Source organism: Calonectris borealis, chromosome 20 (genome assembly GCF_964195595.1).
Source record: "Calonectris borealis chromosome 20, bCalBor7.hap1.2, whole genome shotgun sequence".
In the NCBI taxonomy this organism is placed as follows: domain Eukaryota; kingdom Metazoa; phylum Chordata; class Aves; order Procellariiformes; family Procellariidae; genus Calonectris; species Calonectris borealis.
In genome coordinates this window covers 10,439,136-10,457,724 of record NC_134331.1, presented here as the reverse complement: position 1 = coordinate 10,457,724, position 18,589 = coordinate 10,439,136, and the positions used below count along the sequence as shown (strand labels likewise).

At 52.6% G+C, this 18,589-nt stretch overlaps 1 protein-coding gene across 3 annotated transcripts in view; it reads left to right on the top strand.

The window, feature by feature from the left end:
• Positions 1-18,589, top strand: part of PIK3R6 (phosphoinositide-3-kinase regulatory subunit 6) — a 41,119-nt gene that overhangs the window by 19,036 nt on the left and 3,494 nt on the right. For 2 of the 3 annotated variants that reach the window (XM_075169778.1, XM_075169779.1), the window contains 16 exons: positions 1,472-1,555; positions 5,782-5,850; positions 6,341-6,473; positions 7,856-7,925; positions 8,318-8,501; positions 9,286-9,433; positions 10,633-10,719; positions 11,163-11,610; positions 12,279-12,378; positions 13,146-13,268; positions 13,784-13,894; positions 15,451-15,541; positions 16,235-16,305; positions 16,553-16,643; positions 17,127-17,197; positions 18,282-18,394. In XM_075169778.1, coding sequence (XP_075025879.1) covers positions 1,472-1,555; positions 5,782-5,850; positions 6,341-6,473; positions 7,856-7,925; positions 8,318-8,501; positions 9,286-9,433; positions 10,633-10,719; positions 11,163-11,610; positions 12,279-12,378; positions 13,146-13,268; positions 13,784-13,894; positions 15,451-15,541; positions 16,235-16,305; positions 16,553-16,643; positions 17,127-17,197; positions 18,282-18,394 — 1,994 coding nt within the window. Of the gene's footprint in view, positions 1-1,471; positions 1,556-2,668; positions 2,761-5,781; positions 5,851-6,340; positions 6,474-7,855; positions 7,926-8,317; positions 8,502-9,285; positions 9,434-10,632; positions 10,720-11,162; positions 11,611-12,278; positions 12,379-13,145; positions 13,269-13,783; positions 13,895-15,450; positions 15,542-16,234; positions 16,306-16,552; positions 16,644-17,126; positions 17,198-18,281; positions 18,395-18,589 lie in introns of all 3 variants that reach the window. The other variant, XM_075169781.1, reaches the window with a different exon arrangement.

The following is an 18,589-nucleotide window of genomic DNA, read 5'->3' as shown; positions in this document are numbered from 1 at the left end:
AGGAGCACTCACTGGAGATGGCCGGACCAGCCCAGTTGGCTTTATCTCCTTCCAGAGCCAAGGAAGGATGTTTGGAAGCTGTGGTCCTTCAGCACAGCTCTTAAACAGTGTCACCCTGGTTGCCTCCTCTGTTTCTTGTAGGTAAAGACGAGTGCCCACCACTGTCCTCCTGCCATCTCTCTGATGTTAGGGAAGATGGAGCTGTGGCAGAAGAGGGCGTGGAGGGAATGAGCAAATTGAGGAGCAAAACTGGGCAGGAAATGTGGTGGTAATGACACCAATCCCAAAAAGCAATCCCGTGTGGATGAGACAACTCAGATCGGGCAGTATGTGTCTGGAGCTCCCTTAGGACCTGGATAAATTGCTCCTTGTTTGCATCCTTGCCACGCAGGTGAAACCTGCTCAGCCACTGCTGGCAATGGTCTGGACCCCAACGGTGAACACAGAGGCAGGAACCTGCCCCAGGAAAGGGCCCTGGGATGTGGTTACCACAAACATCTGAGATCCTCCCCTGGATCAGGCCATGTTCTGGCTGCTCCAGCCTACAACTTCCTGCAGAAGGAGAACATCACCTAATAATACCCACCTTTATATAATGGTTTTTTTTAATTACAAAGGAACAAGAATCTTTTTGCCAATAGGGAAAGAGAAGCCCAGTGTAAGAAGGGACACAAAGACAGGCCGTGGTGGACTAAAGGGACCTTGCAGCTTTCCCGGACGATACCGCACGTGCTTTCAGGGCTGACTTTCGTTTTACATCTGTGAAGTGTCGGCCAGCCAGCTGTCATGCGAGCTCACTCGTGACCACGAGTCCTCACCCCACATACGAGTCATACCCCAAACTGGGTCTGAGATTGTCAGACTTATTTTTGGCCGAGAGCAGGATGCAGTTTGGTTTTGGTGCGTACGAAGCGCGTGTGGTGGTTACCAGGCAGAAGCACCGACCTCGGGTCCCTGCCCGGGGGAGCAGAAGGTGCTGGGGGCCCACGGGTAGGTGGTCGCACGTCGGGGAGAGGCTGTGAGGGGTCGCGTGTGGAAGGCAGGAGGTGACATGCCCAGCCTGGTGGCTCTGTCTGGGTTTCCCACGAGGGGTGAGCTGCCGATGCGGGCAGCAGACCTTGTTGCAAGAGTGCTCTTTGCAAAGGGTATGAGGTTGAATCCATGCAGTGCCAAAACACAGAGGTGTTTCTGCCCTTTCATGGTGCCAAGCTGTGGTTTAATTTTGTTAGGATCTATATTTGATGTGTGATTTTTTTATTGAACAAGGGGAAAGAGGGGCTCTGCAGAGCTCAAGCATGAGCAGTCCTCTGCAGAGCTTCTCTACCACCACGTCCCTGCAGGAGCGCTTTGCTCTCCAGTATGGCTCCAGGGGCCACCAGTTGGTGGGTGGCATTTGTAGGGTGGCTTGTCCCTGGGTACCGGTCTCCCAGGGGTGCTGGCCTGGTTGCTCATGTCCTCTTCGTCCCCGCAGAGGTGGAGTCCGACATCCTGCGCCGCGTCCGCACTCTGCTGCGAGAGCTGGACGGGCACCACCCCGCCTGCCAGTGCGACCGAGGTAAGGCGGACCCCTGGCACGGCTCCCGGGGCTCAGCACCCGCCGTCCCCGGTGCTGCCTCGCTGGGGCATTGCTTGGCCCCAAAGCTCCCCTCTTTCAGATGGCACCAGGGTATGGGGGACACGGGGTGGCCTCACCTCCCTGGCACTGCTCTAACCTGCTCTCGGAGGTGCTAAATCTTTCGCAAGCTCCTGGTGTCTGCTGTGCACCAACCTCAGCAGCTTTCATCCCTCCTCTACGTGGCTGTTACATCCTCTATACCCTTCACTCGCTCAGGGGGTCCAGTGTTGAGGTGGGACATCAAATGCCAGAGTTTGTGATGCTCTTCCCAGCTCCGACACCAAGTGACCCCATCCAACTCACTTAATGCCTCTGAGCTGGAGTCTCCCCGTCTGTCCTTGCGGGGGTATCGCTTTGCCACACACTGCTCAGCTCCTCGCTAAAGAGACAATTGAAATCCCTGTGTTACGGTTTTGGAGAACAAAACTCTAGTTGACCCAGTAACTGGACTGCCACAGCCTTAGGAAATTTAATTGATTTTGAAAAATTCATTTTACTTGGAGCGCATGGAATATTTTACAGTTAATTAAATTTGATTTTGTCTGGAATGAGCCTTGACATCTGCAGGACTGAGCTGCTTTGTGGTCCTTACTCTGAATCTGAGCTACTGGCAGCCAGCGTTCAGGTGCTGTGTGCTGGGAGTAGCAGGAACCCAAATTCCTGGGGGCAGGCGGTGAAAGCGGGCAGTCAGAGCAACAGAGGGAATATGAAACAAACTCCATGCCCATTGCCCTGCCTTGCTTATCTCCATCCCCCCATCCCTAGGATTTCTGGGACCTTTCTCCAAAGTTTTCCCAGTGTTAGAGGTAGGATACATCAATGCTGCATCCGGAATCAGGGCAGCAGCATGACTTGTCCCTTGCAGAGGGTCACTTATTGAAGCAGAGGACGGAGAAGGCTGCTTTAGCTCTGATAGTGATGTCAATGTAGCATCCCAGTGGGTGATTTTTGCAGCAACAGTGCCCAGGTCTGCTGATTCCTCTGTCAAACGCTGTTCCTGACCCATCGCTGCGCTGCTCTGCAACCTGACCTCTCTTGGCTTTCACTTCTCAGGGATGCTGCGATGGACCCTGCATAAAAAAATCGACCAGAATCCCAGTTACAGCTCCATCCTGGTCAGGATCCTGGTTAAGGAGCTGGAAAGGGTGAGTGCTGCTTCAGAGACATCCCCTGAGCACCGGGCTCGGCCCCCCCATGGCGTGTGCCCTGCTGCGGGGCCCGCGGGAGCAGAGGGATGGGGAATCAACCCTGCCTCCCTCCTGGGGCATCCCGGGCTTGAGCTGGCTAAGGTGTTTTTAGGGGCCTTGAGCCTAGCTGTGGACCGTGGCTCTTAGCAAAGAGTGGAAAACTCTGTGGGACACCAGGGCAGAGCTGTAGCTCGTCCGCAGCTGATGGCTGCAGGGACCAGCGTTTGCCCCAAAAGTGACAGCGAGGCGAGCCATGGGCAGAGCAGGGAACCTCCCCAGGCTCCTTGATGCTGCAGCAGCCAAAGGCAGCCAGCCTTTGCAGCTTGCAAATAGCACAGTGTGAAATACTTCCGAACACCCCCAGATTTCCCTCATCCCACCCCAACCAGCTGCAGTCACAGGTAGAGTGGAAATTTCTCCTCCATGTCACTCATTTCCTCCCCAGAGGGTGTCAGAGCAGAAACATCTAACCCAGTATCCTGTCCTGAGAGCATCTGACGGAAACCTTGGGATGGATTTTTTTTGTTTCATTGATTTGTCTTGTCATTTTTTGGTCTCATGTAAACTTTTAGCACCCTCAGCATCCTGGCATGACCTGGTTTGTGGTTTGATGAGATGTCACGTGTAGAAGTAGCACCTTTTCTTTCTTATGAGCTTGCCTCATTTTACATAGCGCCCTCTCATTTCGATGCAGGGAGGAAGAGCCCACGTCCCCCCGTCCACCTCCTCCTCCCCACCCTGATAATGAGCCCCTGCTCGTCATCCTTTGTGCAGAAATCTCCCCGAACTATTTTCTCTGCATCTTTCCCATTTCTCCTTTCGAGCTGGAAGGATGGAGCTGCCTTGCTCAGCATTGCTCAGCTCCCGTGTCTCCAGCCAGCTGCTGCTCAGCCCCGGCGGGGGGCCAAGCACCCTTTGCAGGGGCTGTCACCTCCCTCCATCAACACTTCTGTATCACACACCTGAGCCGCGTCAGCCCAGCACGGACCCCTCTGCAGACATCGCAGCGCTGTGGACGTCGAGTGGTTATTCACAGTCTTTGATTCCTGCCTTTTAAGCAGCTCGGAGGCTATTTGCGGGCTGTCTCACTCATGCTATGGCAGTTTGGCTTCCATCAGTGCCTTGGGGAGGAGTCTTATCCAGTGACTTTTGCAAATCCAGTTAGACAGGAACACCCACATCACCCTTGGCTATGGATGTAGGGATTCCCCCAGAGGGCTTGAGGTCTGCTTTCCTCTGCAAAAGCCGTGTCAGTCCCTCCCCGTTATACCTGTTATCGCTCTGCTACTCTTATCGTTCTTTGCCCAGGAGGGATGTCGGGCCTCCTGGTCTGTAATTCCCTTCATCTCCCTGAAGCTCTTTTTGGAAATCAGTGTCTTTTTTTTTTTCTTTTTTTTTTTTTTTTTTTATTCCTCTGGTACTGCAGCAGCTCTGAGCAGTCAGTTCCAACCACAGATAATAATTTAGCAATTTCATGCTTGAGTTCCTCCGGGGCTCTGGGCAAATATCAGCTCGTCTCAGCAATTCAGTATTATTCATTTTATTGATAATTTCTAAAGCTTTGCTGCCATCAGTTCCATTTAACTCAGACCCATCAGCACAGCAGCCCTGAAGAAAGGTGCTGGAAATATCTTTGGGATGGAAATATCTTTCCCAGGTGTCCTGGTTTAGTTGCTGGCTAGGGTTAAACCACGACACCAGGTTTATCCAGGGGCATTCCCGTTGCTGGAGCTGTCAGTTAGAGCCAGGCTGCAGGGTGGGGCTAGGGCTGGGTGGGCTTGAGCATCCGTCTGGCTTCCCACGGGCCAGGACAGGGATGCAAGAGCATCTCTCCTCCCTGTCCCACACCCACCAAATGTAAAAGAGCCTTTTTCCAGAGGGTTTCCGCTGGTTTTATATTTTCACATGTTTTTTTGCAAGAGAAAGGAGCTCCTTAACGAGCTCAGTTAGAAACTTTCGCTGGCTCTCTCCCACCATGACCGCTGCATATGCGCCTCGCAGCTCTTGGTGTGCAAACCACGCTCCCACAGCAGCTCCCAGAGCCTTCACGTCCCTATGTTGTCCGAAAAGCGGATTCGTGCCCGGCGTGCAAGTAACTAATTCCACACACTCACGAGAGACATTGTTTTATTCAGGCTTGGTGGACTTGCCACAAATCAAGCACACCTGGTCTAGTCACCTTTCTGTTTATATCCATGCTTCTCATACATATTTTAAATTTCTCTTTTACATATTCATTACATTTCCGAGAACTAATTATAATATTACATTATCTTAAACACATGCGCACTAAAGCCTTTAGGGTCTCCTTGAGGGTCTCGGGTGGTCTCTGGTGGTCGGCAGGATAGTGAACTCTTCATGAACTTATTTCCTCTTTACCTTATAGGGTCGCAATTTGTCCCTGAGCCATGCTTGGACCACGTTTGTTTATAGTTTCCATAGCTAAAATTAATTATCACTACCTCTAAAACACACAGTTTATACTTAATTACTACTCCACACAATTACAAACACACACCTATTAGTTATCTAACTTCTAAGCAACAAATCTTCATTGTTTAGAATTACAGAAGCAAACAGTAAAATTACAGAAGCAAGCAGTATGGAATAGTAGATACTATACCTACATACATCACCTACAACAATCTCCAGCCCTGTGATGCAGTGGTGGCCACCGCAGCGTGGTCCACCCCCCCACACCCTTCCCCAAGGCTTGGCTTGCATGGGATGCCCACCAGGCAGGACCTGTCTGCCCCAGGGACATCCTGCCCACCCTGATGGCCTGTGGAGGGACGTCAACCCCACCTTGGCCTGGGGAGCATCACCCCTGAGCCAAGGTGAATTCCCTGGCTCTCCCTGTGTGGCTGAGCCGCTGAGCAGCCGGGACCCAGCACATCCCGCGGGCTGTGGTGGCTCCCCCGGCTCTGGTCTCTGCTGCTGCCCATCCCAGCACCCTGACTGTGCCTTTTGGTCCCTCAGGCGGAGCGAGGTGACTTCAGACATTACATCATCCCCTTGCTGCACACGCTGATGTACACCTTGATAAAGGTAACCTACCGTGGGCTTCGCTGGGGCAAGATCCAGGGAAATCAGAAGCCACAGGAGGGACCACCTGAAGTCACTCAGTACCTATTCCTGTGATGAAATATCCCAGTATCTGTGCAGCAAAGCCCTGGGACGACCATGGGTGGACTCAGCTGCGCATTTCCCAGTGTGATGTTTGATGGCTGAGACACTGGCACCTGTGACATGTATGGGAGTGACAGGTCCTTCCAGCTGACCTCCTTTTCTGGAGGTGTTTAGGTGCCTGATGGTGCAGAAAGCCACAACCTGGCAAAAATGTGTGCCCACAGCCCTTCAGTGAGAAGCTGGAGGCTTCCAAACCATCCTAAGGCCTGATTCTGCTTCATATATTGCATTTAAATCCATATTGAATTTGGTGTAGCTCTGTGCCCTCCCACCCTGGGGTCTTCTGGGGAGAGCACCGTTAGGGATCACTGCCTGTGGCATCTCGTTAACTGCCCCTTTCTCACTCCAGGCTCCTTGTATCTCCGATGAACTCTGCAGCAGAGTGTATGATTTCTGTAAGAAGCTGCTCACCCTGCCCAAACCTTTCTGCACCATCGGTTTGGACTATGCTGTCAGGCTGAAGATGGAAAGGACAGCACCTGGTATGAAGGCTTCCCCACTCTGCCCATGCACGGCACAGTGAACGGCTTGGGCCCTCGAAGCAATGGTAGTGGGGGTTTTGGGGGGTTTCCATACCTGAGCTGGCCTTTGCCTAATGCAGCGAGCCATGGCAGGGATTTCTGCACGGGGCTGGCCAAATGCTTGCAGGTCTTGGGGATGTATTTGAATGGGAAGGTTCCCCTCTCCTGATTTCAGTCTGCTGAGCCTTAGTTACTAGCAGAAAACCTTGAGGTCCTCCCGCTGTCAGTGTAGGTACCACCAGAGTCAAGTCCAGGTACCACCATCTAAGGCCAGGTATATATATACACCCTCTGTCTGTATAGCAAACAGGGTGCTTATGCTCCCAGCCAGGGCATATCATAAACTTTGCAGAGGTCTCCTTTTTGCAAAGTGAACTCTAGGTCTGAGATCTAGTTGCAGGCTTTTCAGCATGGGCTCCTCTACCTGTGCATCAGGTTTTAGACACTAAAACATCATTAGTTTCTGCAGAGAACAGTCCCTTTCAGAAAGCAAGCCAGAGGACAACTCTATTTTCCTTTTTCTCTATGTTGCTCATTAAAGTTCTTCTTGCTAAAGTTTTCTTTAATAAGAGTCTTTAAAAGCAATCCTTTAAAACACTGCAAGGTGCAGACACCTTGTGAGGTGGGGGTAAAATATGAGGAACCTGGAGGAAAATTGGAGAGAAAGTGCCATTCTTGGTAGTCTCAGCCCATCACCATCACCCCGACCACTCTCCCCCAGTACCACTTTGTCTGGAGCTCCAAGGTCCACCTTTATCTCACCTGACTTCTGGTAAAACAATGATTCAGTGTGGAGAGATGGGAATCTCCAACTAAGATAAGAGCTTCTCTCGGAGTACCACGAGGTTCACAAGATGATTGCACACTGTATTAAGTATCTGACCGAAGCGAGGTGGATGTGTCTTCCCTGCCCCAGAGCAGGGTAAGGGTAAAGTACATCCTTTCTGATTGAGAAACGTGTTGTACCCTTCATATCCACCCAAACGCTGTCCCCCGATGTGGCCCCGAGGCCAGAGGCCAGGAGTTGGGCTCTTCCTCCTGCTTCCGACTCCACTCCCAAGCTCATAATCCACTAAACAAAGGAAGGGAAATACAGGAAATTGTCCCTGAATAGAAGGGGTTTTCTTTTTATGTAGCATGGCCTATCTTCGTCCTTGACTATTTTTAACTCTGGGCCCAATTCTTGGCTCTTTTACTTCATCTCTTCAGCAATGGGTGTTCACCGACTTGGCAGACCCACCATCAGCCTCTACAACCAGGAGCAGTGCTGAGCTGCTCCCATGAGTTGTCTTGTTATTTCACATGCTCTGACTCCTGCGTGTTTATCTTCTTGCATTTGCTAGGTATGTTGTACCAAAGAATGGTCATTTCCGAACAAAGTCTCAAAAGCGACCCGTACCCTTATCAGGAAAAGTGAGTAGCGCCTCTTCTAGTGGGTTATTACTTTTCTTTCTTTTATACTCCCATAGTGAAATCTGTCCTTTTCCTGCGCTCTGAATTAATGTTGGATGGAACAAACAACTTGGACATAAAACATGTGGCAGCATGTGGTCGTGGGGGAGCTTTGCGTTGGGAGAAGCACATTCCTCCCATGTGTCCCAATTTATTTCTATGGTCCTGGGAGGCAGGGAGCCTCCCTTGTCAGGGAGACAGGGCAGAGAAAGGGAATATCAGCAGCAACCCTTTTTCTCTGCACGCGATAATGGAGACATGAGCTGCTCGTGCCAGCCCCGATGTCAGTAACGGGAAGTCCTCGTCTCATTTCATCTCATCTCCCTCTTTTCCCATCTTCCCGCCCCACACAGGATTTTCATCTTTGCCGATCCAGATCTGCTCTCTGAAGCGATCTGCAACGCGCTGGTCACCGACACGGAGGCAGCTCAGGTCTCCCAGAGCCCCCGGGCGTGCATGTGCTATGTGATCATCCACGCCATGCAGGCGGCCCTGGGCGAGGGCTGCGACATCAGTGGCTTGAAGGGGAGCCTCCAGGTAACTGCACCACTTCTGCCACGCCACGTATGGTTTTCCAATGGTCCTGCTCTTGCTGGGCATCTCGGAGCAGGGAAAGGTTTTCTGGCAAGTGGAGAGACCCCCTTGGCTCCTTACTGCTGATCTCCGTTCCCAGTAGCCCCAGTGTTACTTGCAAGGTTGGGCTACGAGCAGACCTGGTGTTAAACTAAAAAATTCTTCAAATATAAGAGTTGCTGCACCAGGACTGAGAGGTTTTGAATCTTCAGTTTGAGTCTTCAGTTTTGCACAGCAAAGCTGGGCTCGGCGGCTGAAATATAGGCTCCTATATGAGTCACTGGTCATTGCAAAAACATCTCAGTGGAGATGTTTCAACCAGTTTTCTCCAAAACCTCCTTCAAGGAGTTGTGGGGCCACAGTAAGAGAAATGTCTTCAGAAAGGCAACTTTGCAGGGGCTCTCAGCGATTTCCACTCCAAGGACACCTTTGTATGTCTGCTGTCCCCATCTCCCGAGGGTCACCTGAGCTGCCAGTTCTGCTGCTGACTGCCCGAGTTCGTGGCAGCTGGGAGCACAGTGCCCATCAGCTGCAAACCTGCCAGAAAAAAGCTTTAAGCAGACAGTACAGCCAGTATCTCTTCTCCTCCAGCCTTCCCTGGAGACAGGAGGACATTTATGCCCTCTGCTGCGAAACAATAATTTTTGCAGGACTCATTTGCCCTCTTTCTGCCCCCTCCCATGGCCCTGCCCGTGGAGCATCTCCTCTTTTCACACCTCCGGGTGTTAATAGCTGCTCCTCGCAACAGGATATGCCCACGAGCGATGTCGAGCACTGGTTCCGGCAAGTGGTGGCGGCAGTCGAGTGTGCAGGAAACGAGGCGAGCGCAGACCGCGGCCAGCACGCAGCGAGGCTGGAAAAGATTTACCGCGCCGTCCTCAGCTCCTTGCGAGCAGGTGAGCTCCCGGCCAGCCCTGCACGGTGGGTTAAGCCTGTCTCGCTGCCGTGTCCTCGCCATTGCCCTCCTACATCGGTCCATCCCCACCTCCCGTCTGCCTCCACTTTAGCAGCATCCATCACCAGGATCGGGTCTTTGCAGCCTGGCTCCTTGCAGTGACCTGATGTCCAGGTTGGCAAACCGCACATGGCAGTGGAAGGCAGATTTGTCACCGGAAGCAAGGGACCGTGGCAATCTCTGCTGCGAATTCAGCTGCCCTGAGGCCCAGAGACATGTCTCTGTCATTTGCAAAGGGTGCCATAGGTGTCAACCAGGGGAGGTTGGACAGACTCTCCTGTGCTCTGCTGCTGTAAGATACATCCTGCCATGGCCTAGACTGGGGAGACACTGTGCACCACTCCCTGAAACCTCCTTGCACTGATGTGGTGGACAGTGGTACTGCCGTCTCCTTCCATCCCTGGCAGTGCTCTGTTCCAGCCTGGTGTCGTTGGGGCTACACAGACCATAACGAATGTCCCCATCCATCACAGCTCCTCACACAAATCTGGGGTAAACCAGAGGGAAATGGGAGTCATGCTTCCCTTTTCCTAGCTACTCCTGGTGGAAGGTTCCCTGCATCCCAACCCCTTCCCCAAAAAGAGCTCAAGACTGTCCCGCTGCAAGATACAGGGAGGAGCAGTCAGTGGTACAGAGAGAGGAGTGGGACCATCTCTTTTTGCTGACAGTGAGCTATTGAATTGTCTCACTGCTTCTCACACAGCCGTAATGGGTTAAAAATAGCCAGGGATGGTGGGGTCAGAGACCTCCTTTGCGTCTCAGCTGAGATTGCCAAGAGAGGTCCTGCCACGTGTGTCAGAGGCCCAGTGCTAGAAAAATGTTTTATTTATCCTGCAATGCCTCTGCTGTCTGCAGCAAAGCAAGGTCCTTCACTTGCCTGTGCCTCTTTCCCCATTTTCATTTCTCCCTTTCACTGACGGTGTATGTACCTTCTTATGGCTCAATTTGTGAGAGCAGAGGTCTGTGATTGCAGCCTCAGGTCTGGCCAGAAGGTGACCAGGGTGGGAGAGCCCTTTGGGTCAGCACAGGCTATCTCAGCCAGTGTCTGAAGCGCAGCACCAGTGGGGGTTCATGCACCGGCACAGGAAAACCGTCTGCTCCTGCTCCTTGTGTTGTAACAAGCATCCTTGTTTCCCCCAGGTGATGCTCCCTTGGGAGTGCTGCAGGGTACCCCTCTGCCCAACCCCAGCATCAGCTTTCACCTCTGGACAGAAGATGACCAGCTCTGTGAGTGCCCTGGGGGGCTGTGGCAAGTCTGGATGGTGCCTGAGGCTGGGAAGCCTGTGCAAAACATGTCATTTAGCACTGATTCTTCATAATCATGGCCCAAAGGCCAAGCTTGTGGAGGCTTGTGCTGACTGCACCAGCCTTCCTTCTTGTGGGGTGTCGGGGTCAGATCAGGGGTTTGGGGGGGAGAGGGGTGAAGGAGATAAGGGAGGGACCCCTGCAGGACAGGCTGCAGCAGGATGAGCCCAAAGTACCTGATTTGAGTGATATTGAGCTCTCTTTATGGTGCAATGTGAAATGGGACTGAAAGACTGGCTCCTCTTGGACCCGCTGGTGGAGATATTGACCCTCTGGTCTGCATGAGAAGAGGGGAGCTGGGACAGAACCAGGGCGCAGCTGGGGTTTGGTTGTATTTCACTCCTCAAACTCCCTTCTGCCCTCAGGGAAGGAATTGGTGCTGTTCATCCGCCCGCTGTCGCAGAGCTGTGAGCCCGACTGCCTAAGCCAGGACCTGGACAACTTTGAGATCCAGGACATCATTTCAGACTGCGAGTGCTGCGAGCAGACCCGCTTCTCCGTGCTCTCCACCGACAGCGGCATCGAGCGTGACCTGCCCGCAGCGGCCGAGGATCCTTGCAGCGCTGAGACAGAGCAATCCCGGCTCCAAAGGAAGGGTGGCATTAAAAAAAAGCTGTCGCCGCTGGAGAGCATGGCCTTCCTGCAGGCTGGCTGCAATGGTCCTGGGACGAAGCCCCCGGCGAAGCCACAGAGGAGACCGGGCATCCCCCCGGAGCCTGCAGCCCCGCTCCAGAGGCTGCACACTGCCCGCATCGTGCTGCTGGGGGACGACCGGATCCTGGGGCGCCTGGCCCAAGCCTACCACTCTTTGAGGTAACTGGTGGTCTTCCCCAAGACCCTCTTTGGCTCTGGGGGCTTGGGGAAAGGGAGAACAGAGTTGGGGCTTGCTCTTCAGCCTGTTGAAGCAGCCAGGATGGCTGGGGAGGGGGTTGGGCTCCAGTGTTACCTGAGACAGAATGTTTTGCATCCAAATGCATCCGTCTTCACCGGCTGCGTGGCATCGTTTGGCTCTGTTGGCCCAAATGATGCACACAGGGAGGTTTTCCCCTCTGTTCATGGAATGAGTTAAATGAACAATAAACGAGGCAAGATGTTTTCCTATGCAAAAGGGAAAAATCCTAAAGAAAAGCTGTCCTCCAGCTGCCCAGCCAGCTCACTTGGGCCAGGAGACCAACGTGGGGTGAGTCTGGGTCGTGGTGCAGGCAGCAGCCTGGGGAGCAGAGCTGGGTTCAGAGGGGACCGCTGGTCCCAGCTGAGAGGCCGTCTGCGGGATGCCCCTTACCCCCACCATCTCCCCTTTGGATTTGGGAACCCGGGGACATTACTGCCATGCTGTCATACTGGGCAAAGGAGGCGTGCGAGGAGGGCATGAGCTCCTGTTGCAGAGCAGCTGCGGTCTCCTGGCACTGCCCAGCCTTGGCCAAGAGCCGTTTTCCTCCACCTTCCCCTTGTGACACGGCTATTTATTTTTCCATTTCAAGAAAACGAGAAACACGGCGAGTTTTCCTGACTCCCAGGCTGAACCTGCAATTCTACTACATCCCGGTGGTGACAGGGCAGCCAGACACCTTGGCCGTAGCGGTGAGTCTGGGCTCGGCAGCTCCGGGTGCTGCCGCCTGCTGCCAGCGGCTGATGGTGTTTTTGGAGGAAGAGCAGGGGGCTTTACAGGAATTCACATCTGTTAATGCCTAGTTCCTAGAACCAGGAGAATGGGAGCCAAGACAGGGTGACTGGGCTCGGTTTGCAGACTGACTTTGGGAATCCATCAGCTCCAGAGACATTCAGGTTGCTCCGACCACCCTGATGGGTGATAACTCACAGTCTAGAAAGGTGTTCAGTTTTGCTGCTATGCCCCAGCTATAGGAGGGAGCTTTAGCAAAGGACTGATGATTTTCTCACCTTCCAAATGCTTAGGGGAAGCAGTCGCCCCTTAGTGAGGGCTTTGCCTGTTTGGTCGTGGCCCCAGTTTTAGTTCTGCAAGTCACTACCTTGCAATTTGTTTTGGGCAAACCTCTTCCCTTCTGACAGTCTCGAGACAGCGATAAATAAACAGTCGCACTTCCCACAATATTTTAAACTAGCCCAGAGCTGGCTGTGAGTCCTGACAAACGTGCCATTATAAAAATGAGTATTTCTTCTTTTCATTCTTCACTTAATGTTTGTTCTTGAGCACCTGCTAAATGAGTGCTGCAAGAAATGTTTTGCCATCTTCTCTGGACCAAGCAGGGAAGGTGGAGGGATGGGGGAGCTGCTCACTGGGTGTTCGTGCCCCAGCTCTCTCTGCCTCCTCTATGGCTCCCGGTATTTTGAGTTGTGATCCTACTCTGAGCTGTGTGTTTCTCCCACAGGACCACGTTGCCACCGGCCAAGAGGAGCTCTGCGAGGTGGCCGGGTACCTGGGCAGAGCCGACCCATGGTACGAGAGCAACATCAACACGCTGTGCCACATGATTCCCAAGCTGGCTACCATGGTACGAGGGAAACTTTCCTACCTCCCCAGCCTGGCCTGTTTCCCAAACACGTCCACCATACCTGAGGATGAGCTCGTGCCCTGCAGGGCTCCTCCGTGCCCCAGATCGAAGCTTTCTCTCTGCAAACCCCTCCCCGGGCCCAGCAGCTGGGAAGGTGCCTGCGGCTGACACTGCCCCAGCCCACAAGACCCATTTGCTGTGATGGGTTTTTTTGGCCAAGGGACAGGAAATGGCAGATTTCAAGAAAGAAAATGTAAACGAGGCATTTGCTGAAATACCCCCAGCTCTCATTTCCTGGCAGTTTGAGCCACCATCGATAGCCTACAAAAAAGGCTGGCAGGTGGGCGCAAGCCTTCGCTTCTCCCATTCACTTTTACTAGTTATGGCAGAGCAGCTCGGTGCTCCCCTGGGCGACAGCTCATTTCCTCATTATTTATCTAGGAAAGCGTGAGGGTTTGTGGCAGTGTTTTTGAGAAGTGACTGTGGCTGATCCATAATGTGATTTGCCCCCCCAGCCTTCCTCTCCGAGCAAACATCTTGTGACTGATCTGTTCATCACTGATGTGATCGCTTACTACGTCCGCATGGGCATCCAGCCCGTCTGCTTCCAGGTCTACGCTGTGAAGGTGGGTGCCACATCTCTCGTGCCTTCCCATGGCCCTGCAAGGGCTTGCAGAGCTCCACTGCTGGCAGAGCTGTGCAGAGTCGATGGGGTCCAGGGGGCTTTTGGCAGATCTGGGGGATCTGGGGGATCTCTGTGCTCCCCAGCCTGTCCCATCCTCGCCAGGCTCCCGGATCTAGCGACTCCCTGTAGCACAACTCAGCCAGAGTCAATGATCCCGGGAAGACTATTTCAGGATCACACAGGTCAGCAAAGCGAACCTTGGAATTACCCCATAAGGACACAGATTTCTTGCTCTGCTGGACTGGGGTCAGCTCAGGAGCTCTGGCACCTCCTGCTGCTTTAGATGTTGTGAGCAAACAGGAGTTTTCTGAGTGGCTTTGCCAAAACCTTCCTGTACCTTGCAGGGGCTTTGCAGGGCTTCCTGAAACACAGTTTTATTTATTTCCTGCCAGCTTTTCTCTGAAATGGTATCGGAGTGAGACCTGGCCTTTGATACGAGAGCAAAGAACTACTGTATTCAGTCATGTAACATCAATCCCCCAACTGCTCCTCTGGCAGTTTTCCCCCTTCAAAGCTTAGGGTGGCACCGATGTACATCTCCTTTTAATCTATCTGCAGCCAATGTGGTAACCTGTTGTAGCAAAGGAGCAGCCATTTCATGAGCAAACTGGCATGTGGCTTGCAAAGAGCTGGAACAGCTTTGGTAATTACTGGTAGACCAGGACTTGAGCTAATAACGTGTAGCTTGTAAACACTTGGAGCACCTGGTCCTCAGCTCTTGTGGCTGGGGATTTTGGTTTTTTGGTGAATTTTTATTCCACTCATTTCTCCTCCAAGACAAAAATCAAAAGCAAGTGAGAGAGTGGGTGACTCAAGCAGGGGAAGAGGAACTGACTCTGTGGTTTTCAGATAGAGGCATCTAACCTACCTTGTTGTCATACAGGGTGTGATGCTGCTTCATATGGAAAGAAACACTAAGCCTGTTTTGCCTTTTTGGTTAAGACCACGCTGTTCCTCTTTAGCTGCAGAGACTTTTCCTGAAAGTGAGAGTCAAGTCCCACAGGAGTTGGACGTAGGACTAGGAGTGGCTAGGAGAGGTTCTCCAGGATCTTATCTTCACATTTTGCTCAAAACAAGCTCATGAAAAGAAAATAATTAATAGGTCTGAAATGACCAGTTGATTTAGGCGTATCAGATAGAAATTACGTGCTTTGAAGCTAAACCAGCATCTGCAGTCAGGCCTGGGAAGCTGCTCCCCTTCACCCGGGTTGCCTCTGGGTGGGTGGCTGGGAACAGACTCATCTGTGAGCGCGCAGTGACACCCAGTGGCAGGGGACACTGCCCGTGGATCTGCTGGCCAGGTCCACCGCGCTCCTGGCAAGGCCTGCAATGCTCCTGGGCTTCAGAAAGCAGAGTAAAAGCAGTTGTCTCCATCTCATAGGCCCCCTGGCTGCCATGATGAGGTCATTGATTCCCTTTGATGATGTCACACCTGGGTGCTCTGGAGAACAGGGTGACTGAGGAGGAGCTGTTCTTTGAGATTTTCCTCTCTTCCAGATTTTCTTCAACGACCCGGCGCAGGAGCCGGCTGAGGATGTGTTCCTCACGGAGCTGCGCACCCAGGTGCAGGAGAGCATCTCCCACAGAGGTGCGTATGTCCCCCCAAGCCCTGCAGCAGGGGCTGCCATCATGGGCGGGGGTGCTGCCGGCCCCAGCTCCCACTCACTGTGTCCCTCAGCCCGCAGCAGTCAAGGCCATGGCGTGGGGCAATACCCCTTGTTTGGGCCTCCCCAAACATCTCCATATCCCTCTCAGGTGCATGACACCAGGCTAAATGAGAGACCTTGTGGTCACTGACTCCTGGTCTCAACCAGGTTTTGCAGACTGTGGCTTTGGTTGGCTCCACGACCCTCTGAAGTTGAACCAACATCATGTTTTTGTTGAGGAAACAAGCTGGGCTTTACAGCCATCCTCTCTGCCAGATGTTTTCCCTATTAGAAATTCTGCTTCCTTGAGTTGCCAGTGATGGGACAAGGGTGTTTGAAGGCTGGACCGTTACAGAGCCTCATCATCAGCCCTATCATCAGTGCACCCCAGTGTCTGATCCAATGGATGCTTGCCGTTGCGGTTGGGCACAGACCCTCGATTGAGTCCATCTCACTGGACCTGTTAAATGCACAGACCCTCAGCTCCCATAGGCAAGGAGTGAGGGGCCAGTGTGCCAGACCATGACTGCTGTGTGATGGAGGGAGTGCCTCATCCCATGGGAGGACCCCTCTCTGCTGACCACAGACAGGTGGGATGCGCGAAACCTCAATCCTACCCGGTTCCCTCCTTGCAGAGTTAAGCATGACCAAGAAGAAAACAACCCTGGATGGTCCTGGCATGGATCTCACAGTAACATACAGAAAGGTAAGCGGGGCTCTGGGCAGCCCGAAATGTTTCTGTCCACAGGGACCCCCAGCACGGCACAGATCTCCCAAAAGGAGTGCTCTGGCCCTCCTTCTTTCCTCTGGAATTGCACTCCAGGAGAGGACAGAGAGGTCGTGGTGAATTTTAAAAGGTTGTTGAATAACCCTGCATTTGTGGAAAAAATGCCCCCAAACCTCTCCATGTCTGACCTCTCTGCCAGGGTGAAATAACAGAGCTTTTCCTGCAGGTTGTGGTGAGTGACCGGGCAAAGGAGCTGGCAATGTCCCTGCGCTCCACAGGTCTGGTGATGAAAGCCATCCCAGCTGACGAGGCTGAAGGTGGGTTCCTCCTGCTTGAGGCCTTGCGAAGAGGGTTTGATGAGTTTTCTGGTGCTCAGTAGAGTAAATCTGACCATAGTACTTAGTGCTATGTGCCTGTGCTGTGGCGGTTGAATCAGTGACATGCATATATTGGTGTCACCACAGTTTGGGGCTGTGTGTTTTCTCATGAATGATGCGCCTGAGGCTCCCTATAATGTGGGGTTCAGCATAACCGTAATCTAGGCTTGGAAGCATCTTCCTCTTGCTGCAGCCTTATTCTTTCACCTTGCCCTTAGCATAGCCTCCGAGGTTTCTGCCCTGAGCATGATCCCATGCAAACCCTTAGCCCATGGAGCTTGCTAGAGTCCTCCTTTTCTGCTGTCCTGTGTATCCCACGGACCCCTGGCAGTGCACCTGAGTGTGGGATTCGGCACCAGCCCCACTCAAAGCTGAGCTGAGATCATGCCACGGTCCAAGCCTAACATGCTGCTTCTGTTGCAGATCTGGTGTGTCTGAACGTGAACATCACCGAAATCATTAGGATCAACAACTTGTCGGGACGATCGTTCTCAGTAAGTAGATGTGGATGCTCACTGGAGGGGTCGGCCAATGCGTGGAAATCCCTTATGACAACAGTGAAAGCGGAAACACTCTGCAGGGGAGGAGAAGACTTTGGGCCCACTCTGCTCAGAGAGTGATTTGCAATTACTTTCCATGGAAAAGTCTAGATTTTTGAGCCAAAGCCCCAAATGCCATCCCTGCCGCTCAAAGCCACATTGGATCCTGTCTCAGGAAACCCTGAAAGACTGAGCTGCTGCTGAGGTGATTCTGTGACCCAAGGGATGAAGTGGAGAGATAAAGCTTAGCCCTGGTCATCGTGGCTCCACTTGGGTACAGGAGAGGGTCTGTAGTTTTGCGATCAACTCCATTAGCTCCACATCTCCAGCAGCAGTGCCCTCCCCAGACCCCATCTGTTAATCCCCACAGAGCTCAGGAGAATAGAAGCCATTGGAGAAATATTTTAACAAAGCGTAAACAAGAAGCAGGAACTTCAATGAATCTAATTACCAACTCAGAAAGATGGATATGCAAGAGATGGGACTGAAAACTTGGGCTCCTGTCCTTTTTGTTTTACATGAGAGTTCAAGTAGACCCCAGAGGACACACTGCCCGGTGGGAATGTGTCACTGCACTTTGGGTGGCATTAAGTGTTATTGTGCCTTGGTCATTTGGGTCCTGGAGCCTCCAGTCTCTCAGCTGGTATTTTTAGCTACCCAGCACACTTTTGCTTATTTTCACCTGGCTTTTGAAAACACCAAGGTACTGCAGCCCATGTTGCCCACCAAGATATACCACGGCCCTGGAGAACAGATCATACCCCACATCAGACATCCCAAACCTTGCAACCTGTGCAAGCGTTGCCAGTTTGGAGTTTGCCCTTGCAAAATTTTATCAGGTTGTGATTACAGAAAAAGGACAAGAGAGTCACTTCCCTCCTTAAAGGAGTCACCTCGGGTCACATCTGAGGTTAAAAAAAAAAGAGAAATGTCATCATTTGTCCCTTTCATACCCAGCATGCACACACCACCCGTCACGGCACAGCCAAGGGAAGGGAAGTGAGACGCTCACTGGGCTCTTCCTCCTCTCTCAATCCAGGCTGTGGCAAACAGGTTGAAAACACGCAATATCAAAATCAGGAGCACAGAGCAGAGGCCCTTCACGGTGTGTCTGGACAAGGACAGCAGAAGAGCCTACAGGAACGTGATCAGGTGAGAATGCGTGCCAGGCTCTGCACATCTTGCCGCTGACCTTGCACCCCTCCTTGGAAGGGCTCCCACGGTGGCAGAGCTGTTTCCCGGGGAGTCCTAGTCCTGATCCTCATACATGACGAAAGACCCATGGGCAAATACATTGCTTCTCCAGGTAAAGCAGGGCAGAGCGGTGCTCTCCTACCTTTCTGGTTT